This window comes from Corvus brachyrhynchos, unplaced genomic scaffold, assembly GCF_000691975.1.
Source record: "Corvus brachyrhynchos isolate BGI_N302 unplaced genomic scaffold, ASM69197v1 scaffold21, whole genome shotgun sequence".
In the NCBI taxonomy this organism is placed as follows: Eukaryota; Metazoa; Chordata; class Aves; order Passeriformes; family Corvidae; genus Corvus; species Corvus brachyrhynchos.
Genome location: NW_008236924.1, coordinates 3,855,716 through 3,866,115, shown reverse-complemented (window position 1 = coordinate 3,866,115; position 10,400 = coordinate 3,855,716). Strand labels below are relative to the sequence as shown.

Below are 10,400 nucleotides of genomic sequence, written 5' to 3'. Positions count from 1 at the left end.
ACCTCACTTTTACTGTAAAACAGTAAAATCTTGTAATTTGGCATCATGTTCCTTTCTGTCAGCACCAACTGTGCTTCACCCATGCCCAGATGCAAAGAATCAGCCAGTGGTCTCATTAAAGCTCAGCTCTGCAGAATAAATGAAATTGTTGCCCTTTCTTTTGATGTTAATAATGAAGATGTGTTCAGTGGTTATGATGCTAATAATCCCTCAGCTATAGAAATTCTTCCCATCCAGTCTGTCCTCTCCCAGCCAAGTGTTCAAGCTATAGCACCATGATATATCCTGCCCTTCGCCCTCTGCTCCCTGCTGTTCCCACCAGGAAGAGCACGGAATTTTCATTCTTAGCCTATTGCACCTCTCTCTTGTTGCTGTTTTATTTACAAAATCATTCTTAAAAACCCAACCCTCATTCATCCCATATCCCAGGCGTTCCTGGTTTTATTCCTATACAGGAAAGCACGCACCTTCGCTTGTCTTTTCCAAACATTGCTCTTCCTGTGCATTTTTGCTGGTTTGTTTGTTGATAAGGTGAGACCTGGGAGCATGTTTTGTTTGGTGCTCTGCTTGCTTCTGTTCTGCATCACCTCATCCTGTGGTGTCACGTGGAAAAAAAAGGTTTGCATGGGGATGTGATACCCCGATCTTCCTTGGGGCAGAGTGATGCCTGCAGGTTACGGTGGCACTCCTGGTTGCTTCCTCCAATATGGGATTTGTGCACAGGCACATACTTCTGAAATGTTTATCTAACTTAAACCCCCCTTTACAACAATTCCTCTGCTACATGTCACTATCTGTGTATAAACTTCTTCACCCCTGGTTCCCCCAAGTTGGCAGAACCTCAGCTTGCATGAAGCAAATCCCAGATCCAGACCCAAAGGGCTGTGGAGTTACAGACTTATGGATGATTGCAGAGCTGGTGCTGGTCCAAAAGCCCTGAGTCCAAGGCTTTGGCCATTTACCCAAGGAAATTTTTCCTTGGTTACCTACTGCTCCATGTAGAGCTCAGGAAAGTCCACTCCTTCTGGGCTCTGATCAAGAGCATGAAAGGAAACTAACTAATTTACAGCCAGACCTGCCCGAATCCCCAAATTGTGTGTTACTTACCAAGAGGAAGGAGATGTAAACATTGAAGGTTAATTACCCTCTTGTCAAGAACACTTTGTGATCTATAGACATATCTGTCAATCTTACAGAACAGAACCGAGGGTAGTGAGCACTGGAGGCATGTCCCTATGATAAATTAATGAGACTTGGCAGCTCACTGTGAAGAGATGATCCCTGTGCTTCATGTGAGACAATAACCTGGCTCCCCAGCCAGCCTGGCCACAGATTTTGTGCTGCAGTCGCATCCGGGATGGTTTTGCCTCTGTAAACAAACTCTGCAATGCAGCTGTCCAAGGATCAAACGATCTTCCTTGAGGCCTTCACTTTCCTCTGTGCTGCTCAACATGCAGCAAGTGCTCATCCCAGCCACACCAGATCACTTTTCCCAGCCCTGCCTGTCAGTCAGTTAAAATATCTTACTTCTGCCTCTCAGCCTCTCTCGGCAGTGCCACTCCTTGGTGGGTCACGGAGCTGCCTGAAATCCGAGGGACACAGCCACAGTCCCCCTGCTGTGTGCTATTCTGGTGATGTGAGTGCTGCTACATGACTGGTAGTTTGAGAATGTGTTCAGCTATTCCCCTGGTTTATATAACCTCAAAGCAATTTGCTTTCATAGCTGAACATGCTTATTCATTCTATTTTAACTGTGCGTTGAACTATAAATAATGTCTCATTGCAGATAAAAATCTATTGAATTTTATCTTTTTCTTTTTCTACCTTTGGAAGATTTTTCTCCTGAGCTCAGCTCCTGAAGGAGACTTTCCCAGCCCTAGCAGTGAAGTTGTCTGACTTTGTCCTGCCAGGCAGCCATGAATGGTGTCAATCCTGGGTCAGCTGCCACTTCCCGGCAGCCACCTCCTTGTCGTTCCTGCTTGGGCTGTGGCAAAGATGAGACGAGTGCTCAGTGATGCAGAGCTGAGATCACTGAAGTGTTAGGGAAACTGATTAAACCAATGATTTCCTGTTCCTCTGATCAGCTGCAGGTTAATACCCCTGTGTTACCTCCAGCTCACCTTCCCTGCAGTACGTTCACTTCAAAGAGCAATAACCTGGGTCAGTGTCCAGCCAAATTGTGTTGTTTGCTGCCTCCTTTTTCTGATGTTCATTGTAGCATTTTCCTGCTTTCTCATGAGTAACTCCTGCCTTCTGCAATGGAGCCCAGACCTGTTGTCCTTATCATCCAGAAACTTCTCAGAGCTGGAGCACAGCATGAGCTGGGGAGGTGAGGAGTGGAGGGGTGTCCTCAGAGCTGCTGCTGCTGCTGAGACCCACATCTGGTCCAGGCTGCAGCACAGCCAGGAAGTGGATGATGTTTTGGCAGCTGATTTTCTGTGGTGCAGATAACTTTTCTGGAGATTTGAATGCTGATGCTCCTCTAGGGAAGGGTTGTGGTGGCAAAGTGCTGGGCTCCTGCAGAAGTGAGGAGGCTTTAATATCATTGAGAGCTAATAACGTCCTACAATTTGGATGGTTTAGCATGTGGGTTTGTTTTAACAATGACTACAATCCACTCTTTCTGTTGTGCATAGTACTGGTCATCCCTTGTAAAAACATTCTGGGAGCTCTTTGTAAAGCTTACTTGTGACCCTTTAGTATAACGGCTGTAGGAAAATTCTGAGAAGACTCTCCTGGGCCATAGAGAAATATTGTGGTCTTTTTATTAATAACAACTATTTATAGGAGAGAGAATTATGTAAGTACAATATAAGTAAAATAACTCAGGTTGTAAGAGCTCTCCAGAGGTCTCTGGCTCAAACCTTGCTCAAAGGAAGGCCAAAGTGAAAGGCAGGTCAGAGTGCCCAAGGCCTTTCTTTCTCAGCTGGGTTTTCAATAGCACTGAGGAAGGACATGCATGGCCTCTCTGCTCTCTGTGCTTGATCATCATCATCATGGCAAGGAACAACTCCTCACATTCGTACAGAATTTAATCCTTTTGCCATACAGCTTAGAGAAGCCTCTGGCTCTCCCTTATCTCGAACCCCATCAGGAGCTGCAGATAGCAGTGTGATCCCAGCAGCCATCTATTCTCCAGGGTGAAGAAGCCCAGCTCCTCTAGGTTTCCTGGAATGCCCTGTGCCCCTGTCCCTGGGCAGCCTGCCTGCCTCTGCTGGACTTGCTCCTGTGTGTCAACATCTGCCCTTGTAGTGGGGCCAACACATTTAATTCATTGCATAAGTAATGTGAAACCATGTTAGCCTTCACCTGCAGGGTACAAAGTTCTGCACACGGTCTTATTAGTTCAGGAAAACACTGGCATTACCTGGATCAAGCTCTATTCAATAAGTTCATAAACACATGGATACATTTTGATACTGAGATGTTTTAATCATATCAGTGGCTTTGTTTGCTTTATTGCTCAGTTCAAATGAGGCCTTCAGGCACCGGGTAAGAGGCAGAGCTTCCATTTGTGTTGCATTGGTTTCTCCAGGCATGTGGCTCAGTGCAAATAATTATTGGCCACACTGTGGCCAAAAGAAAGCCAGAGATGAAAACTGCAGCCTGAATTGTGTCTAGCAGGCATTTTGGAGTGATTAGAGGCATTTCATGGAAGAGCTAAAACTAATCGTTATTTCCCAGTTTAACAGCAGTTATTTGTTAATTAAATAATGTGACAAACCCCAGGAGTGTTTAGAAAAGTGTATTAAATGATTTGCCATTCATTTATCAATGTGTTATTTATGCTGAGAAGTAGCATATCTGCTAAGAAAATTTTCCAGCCTCAGTTTTGATTCTTCCAGAGAATATGAAATCGATACTGAGGAAAACCAGTAATGGGAAATGTAAAACAAGAAATTACACAAGTAAGTGAGAGAGGATGTTGTATAATGGCCAAATCCTGCCCTGGTGTCAGCACACAGACCTTATGGTGCTCAGGACTGTAACAGGCAGCACCCTGAGATGTGGCACTGCCTTTGCTTATCTGCAGATTACAAAATCATAGAATTTTTGGAGTTGGAAGAGACCTTAAAAATCATTTTGGTCCAACCCCTCTGCCACAGGCAGAGACATCTTCCACTATGGCTCCAGGCACTGTACAGCCAGGCCTTGGACACTTCCAGGGATGGAGCAGCCACAGCTTCTCTGGGAAATTTGTGCCAGGACCTCACACTAAAAAATTTCTCCCTAATATTTAATCTAAACCTACCCTCCTTCTGCTTTAAGCCTTTCCATTCCCCCTTGTCCTATCATTCCAAGCTCTTGTCCAAAGTCCATCTCCAGCTCTCTTGTAGGATTTCTACCCTGCTGCTGCACACAGAGGATTTTCCTTTAGCCAAATGGTTGTTAGCCATATGCTGCATCTGAGTTTGCAGATTAAAAGACCATAATGAAGTGGATTACAGCAGATCAGTGGCAGGATTGCAGACCAAATCCTCTTTCTAACTGTTCTTCCAGAAGTAGCTAAGGACTGAGCAACCTGTCCCACAGCATGAGCTTAGCCAGCTGTGGGATTTTTCCATGCTGTTATCAGAGGCAGGATAATCTGGAGCAGTAACCCTGGGTGGGGAGGCTGTGGGTGCTGAATGGCTGGAGGCTGTGCAAGTGTCTGAAACCTGGGGATTTCTGGATGTCACTTTTGTGGCTTTTCTGGGGGGTACCTGAGTGGCTCAGGTGTTCCCCAGTCACCATTTAATTGTTGCAGACTTGAGTCTCCCTGAAGTGTCTGTAGGTGCGAGAGAGAAGGAATGGACCTGCTGGACATCAGACAGGCATTGTGGTGGTCAGAGAAAATCTGGGTTGCTGGGGGCCAGTGCCAGACCCAGTGCTGAACCCAGCAGTTGAAGTGGAAAAGTTTTCTCTGGTGTAACACATGCCAGACTTTGGTGGGAAGGTGCTTTCCACTCATCAGGGGAGGTTGGTCCTGCCCAAAGGACATCACTGTCTGGGGCAGGGAGCAGCATGTAGCACCAGGCAGGAGGAAACCTGTCAAAAGATGCCAGGTTGGGGCTGGGAAGGCTGGTGAGGATGGTCTGGAGAGGTCTTGGCTGGAGGAGGCAGTGGCAAAGTTCATATTTAACCCAGAAAGGTGTAGCCCCCTCCAACTCTGCAGAGCCTGCACAGGCAAAAGCAGCAGCTGTGACATGTGGGGAGCAGCTTCAGTAATTACACCTGCACATGCTCAGGGAAAAGTGTCTGGCTTCCAGAAATGCTGTTCACAAGACACATCAGGGCAATATATCCTGAAGATGTGCCAGATCTGTCTGAAATATTCATGCATGCTCCCTGTAATTTATAGAAACAATCACAGCAGCATAATTATTTTGATGCTTCTCCCTGTGAAGAATCTCATCTCTTGTAGGTAAAAATGTGACCTCCATACCCACACAGCCATGCTGTGGCCTTCTGGAGGTGCCAGGAGAAGTGAGTCCATGCACTATGCAATATATCCATTCAAGGATCAAAATATACCCTTTAGACTACTGTGGTGGATCAGACAACAGCACATTTGCTTGGGGTGAATTTCGATGATTTCAGGTGAATTTCGATGATTTCTGATGAATTTCATTTGTCTAATGGGTGGTGCCTTTTTTGTTAAAGGCAGCACCTGTAAAGCAGCACCTTTTGCTCTGCAGCTCCCACAGTTCTGAAGTCTACCCTAAGGACAATGCTTAGCTCCCACGACCCCCCAAAAATCCCCCAAGTATTCTTGCCCTTTTGAACCTGTGAAAGGGATGAGAAACAGGTTACAGGCAGAACCCACTCCTGCAAAATTACAGCTACTAAAAGAGCAGAGGTGCAGACCTGCTCCTAGGCAGGAGCAATTTGGGGATGGCACAAAGGCTGGTGGTGTGAGACAGACAGGGAAATGGGGACAGATTCTATATTTTAAGTATCATTTTCTAAAATATCTGCGAGAGGAAAGGACCTACTGTACTTTCAGGCATAGCTGGTGCAATGTAAATAGGTTCCCAAACCTTCAGAGTCTTTTGTTCCTCAGACGGCTTGGTGGAACACTCTGAATCCGTGTGTTTAACTGGGACTGCGTCTGTAAATAAGTGCTCCCTGTTGCTAAGGTTCAAGTGACATTTTTAGTGGCATTTGACAGATTTTTAACCTGCTTTCAAGTCTTCTACTGAGCCCTTCTATACCCAGGCAGTGAAACTGTCAGGAAGCCTTGGCTTTAATCAAACTGGTGCTAAATACTTTTGGATTCACAGGTTAGATACAGTCCTGCCAGACTTGCCTGACAAAGCTTAACTGGTGCTGCTGGTGGCAAAGCCACACCTGACCTGTGTTTGTACCCGGCGGTGATTATCTGGGAATCTGGGGAGAAAACCCACCCAAAACCAGAAAGGAAAGCAGAGACTCAGCCTGGTCTGCAGACAGGATGGTTCTGCACCCTGCCTAAGCTGCTCCATTATGGGCAATGTTGCTCTGCAAGAGACAAGTGAAGAATCAGCTGTTTACACCCCTCAGTATTTTGTGCTCCTTACATTTCCACCAGAATCCCAAAGAGGTTTCTTTTGTCCAAAAGGCTGTTTGTTTGCTTTTGACCACTCAGAACTTGTGATACTTGTCTTGATCTATTAGCCAGGTGTCCAGCCAAAATCAATTGCCTAGCAGATGCAGACCATTACCTGAAAAGTCAAGACTTCCATAAATATTATCGGCCTCATTGTGCTGGTGACAGATTCTGCAGGTTGTTTTATGTTACAGTTGAACAGCTTAGACATTGCATTTGTATATATTTGCAGCCAGCCCTGCAGGGATCATCTCGTGAGCAGTGTGGGAGCAGGCAGCCTGCAGACTCCAGACACCTCCACCATGACCACAGCAGGGTTTTTGGTGCTCCTCTCCTCCGCGCTTTGCTGCATCCCAGGTGAGTGACTCTCCAGGTGCCCACAGAGGCTCCGTGTCTGAGTCCTGGCTGTTTTTAAAAGGATAAGACAGAGGCTTCAAAGAGAGAAAATTGATTGTTTGTCATAAATATAAGTGACAGCAAGTGGAGTTCTGTGCTGGCAACTCGTGCTGTTACACTTTGTACGCTGATGTTCTAACACCATTACACTGCTTAGACTTGTACCATTACAGCAAATGGATGAACACTTGAAATAAGGCCATAAGAAGGGGGTCAGACCTCCAGTAACTAGTAAGGAAAATATTGTAAGTGCACAAACAAATTCTTTGCAAGACCCTGGCAAATTTCCTGCAATGCTCTTTCTGCTAATGGAACAGCAAGAGATGAAAACAAGCCAGAGTCTGATGTTCTCACCACATATTCGCAACTGATGAAATTACAAAGCCAAAGACATTTTTTTCACACTCGGCTTCTTTAAAATGCATATTTCTGACAACAGATGCTGTATGTATTTGCTTATCCTGTAGGCGACTATTTGCATTTGTCTGTGTTGATTCAGGTGTATTTTCAGATTTGTAACAGCAGTGCTTTAGGGTCAAAACGGATATGTAAGAAGATAAGGAAGAAAAAGCTCTTTTGTTTTCAATTAATAAGCCTACCTATCTCAGAAAATAAAAATAACAGAGCTATTCAAAAAGGTGTTTCATCACAGCCAGCAATAAGCAATGCTGATATACTTATCAACACAGAGAAAAAAAAACCTTACACAGTTTATTTAGTTGAAAAAACAATCACTGGAAATCATTCATCTTGGTCCTGCGCACAGGAATTTTACATCCATATTTCCAGCTTTAATTGAGGTCTTGTTATATTGGCTTTGGCTCATACTTTCTGCCTCTCTTTTCCAGATACTGCCTTTGGGATTGAGGTGAGTGGAAGATTTCTTTCTGTCGCTTTTCTCAAGTATGTGGCCTGGTAAAGACATAACCAAAGGAATGGGAAAAACCTCCAGCCTGTAGATGCTCAGCTGTTTTTCACCTAAGTGTGACACTCATGTAACTGTAATCAGATTCTACAGTGTAAAACACTAAATTATACTGCTCTTGGCTCTACATCTATGCTGTATGTTAATAATGTTTTAGCAGTAGTGATACAAAGTTTTTGGATTAATTAATTTTTCAGCAACTTTAATTGGTCTAAGCTTTAAGCTGGAAATATATAACTGGTTCTAAACTATAGCAATAGGCTGTGCTATCAGAGCCTACCTAAGGGCAACCTACTGAAAGACTAAAATACCATGAGCTGCTCCAGCTTCCACACACCGGGTGGTTAGTCTTGGTCCTCTGAAAAAAACGTGATCAGTGTATTAAAAATGAAAAAGTAAAACCAGAAGTGCACTGGAGGGGCCACAAGAATAGAAGAACTAGGGACCAATGGAGAGTCTTTATAAAATGATGCCAAGAGAGCACGAGAGAGCCCCACTGAATTACCCCATCTGAGGGGCTGTGTGGTTAAGGCTCTCTCTTCCTCCTCCTCTTCTGCTGTGTGTGGACATCTCTGGAGGAAGGATTCACCAGTTACCAGATGGACCCACAGCAGAAGCCTGTGCTGTGGCAGTGAGAACTGGTTGTACCTGGCCAGTGTCCCACGCAGAATGAGAGTTGTGAACGTAACAGGTCTTCTCACCCTGTTGCTGTGATTCCTGTGGCAGGTGGACTGCAGTACATATCCCAACACCACAAATGAGGAGGGCAAAGAGGTGCTGGTCTGCAGCGAGGCCGTCAGCCCCATCTGCGGTTCTGATGGAGTCACCTACAGCAACGAGTGCCTGCTCTGTGCCTACAACGTGTGAGTGCTGCATGGGGACTGCATGGGGACCTCAGGCAGCACAGCTCAGAGCTCCTGGCAGCACCACTGCTCACCAATCAGTGATCTGTCACATGTCACCTGTGTCAATTCCTTCAAAATGAGCTTGGGTATCACAGCACAGCGCTCAGGCAGCGCTTTAGACACCGTGTCTTTCTTTTGCTTGTGTAATTTATTCAGCTTTTCTTTCAAGGATCAGCCTCCTTTCTGCTCAAGGATCAGCCAGGTGATGGCTCTGAGAGCACATCTCATCACAGCAAAAGGATGGAGATGCTCTGCTCAGAGCTGCCCGAAATGGTTCTAAAGCTTACCAGGGTTTTACATCCCTCCAGCCACTCAGCTGGTTAGAGAGGGTGGCACTACCTTCTCAAATAGATGTATAAAAAAGCCTGACTGAGAAAGAGCCAGTTTCCCCTTGTATTGATTCTAGCACCATTTGATGTAGCAAGGTATCTTTGCTGAACTTCCTAACATTTGTCTTTGCCTCTGCAGAGAATATGGAACCAATGTCAGCAAAGACCACGATGGAGAATGCAAGGAAGCTGCCCCTGTAAGTTAAACCAAGGGCAAAACAAGGGGTGTGTCCTGCTTCTGAGTGGCCAAAGGTGCTTATTGAAATAATTCAAACCCTAAACAAGAGTACAGATGAGCTGTCAGAATCTCACACAGGTCATCTCCAAGTGAGCTGTCATCATGGTTACTCACAGAAAAGCTTTTTTCCTGCTGTGGTGGTGTCCTGCATGGCCAGGCAGACACACTCACCAGACCTACTCATGTGCTGTAAGCAAGGCCTTCACCAGTGCTTTGTTTGTTCCCTCACCAGGTGGACTGCAGCAGGTACCCCAACACGACCAGTGAGGAGGGCAAAGTGGTGCTGCTCTGCAACAAAGACCTCAGCCCTGTCTGTGGGACCGACTGGGTCACCTACGACAACGAGTGCCGTCTCTGTGCCCGGAACATGTGAGTACTGAGCACAGGGACCAGGGGTCAGTGCTCCTGGAACTGCTCTTTTGAGACCTTGTCTGTGAGGTGCTTGGACTTTGACCCTCCACTTTTCCTCCTGACTAAACCTTGTTTTCCTCTGTGATTAGAAGGAAAGCCATGCCTTTGATCTAGACAGAGAAGTAGAGGGCTGGGTGGGGATCTCACACAGGGCAGGATGCTTCTCTCAGCTGAGTTAAAAGGGTCTGTGTGGCAGATGCTGCCATGCAGAGGACAACAGCTAACCTAAGGGACATTGACATTGTCACACAGCCTGTCTCCTCATCTACCCTGACCCCTGTCCCTCACATCTTGCTATAAAACAGCGCTCTGGCAGGCAGTGACACCACCTGAGCTGGTGCCTGGAGCCATGTGGATACAACCTAAGCTGAATATCTCCTGTATCCCATACAGGCTGAGGGATGCTCAGCATTCCTGGGTGATGGGGTTCCAGCAGAACAGGTTGCTTGTAGAGCTCCCTAATGCAGGTCTCTTCCCTTCCCAGAGAGGCCGGAAGCAGTGTTGGCAAGAAGAGTGATGGTGAATGTAAGAAGGAAATTGTTACAGTAAGTGAATTGGGTGATCAGGGGCTGGGTTTTGGTCCTGCTGCTGTCAGGGGAAGCACTGCCAGTGTCTGCAGCAGCCCCCA

General features: G+C 46.1%; 1 protein-coding gene across 3 annotated transcripts in view; it reads left to right on the top strand.

The window, feature by feature from the left end:
- The window catches only part of LOC103611446 (ovomucoid), a 14,992-nt gene that overhangs the window by 2,480 nt on the left and 2,112 nt on the right, over positions 1-10,400 (top strand). For 2 of the 3 annotated variants that reach the window (XM_017728157.1, XM_008628969.2), the window contains 6 exons: positions 6,801-6,925; positions 7,813-7,832; positions 8,616-8,752; positions 9,263-9,320; positions 9,594-9,730; positions 10,257-10,317. In XM_017728157.1, the coding sequence (XP_017583646.1) occupies positions 6,871-6,925; positions 7,813-7,832; positions 8,616-8,752; positions 9,263-9,320; positions 9,594-9,730; positions 10,257-10,317 (468 nt within the window). In that variant the 5' untranslated portion in view covers positions 6,801-6,870. Of the gene's footprint in view, positions 1-2,087; positions 2,330-6,800; positions 6,926-7,812; positions 7,833-8,615; positions 8,753-9,262; positions 9,321-9,593; positions 9,731-10,256; positions 10,318-10,400 lie in introns of those variants that run through there. The other variant, XM_017728156.1, reaches the window with a different exon arrangement.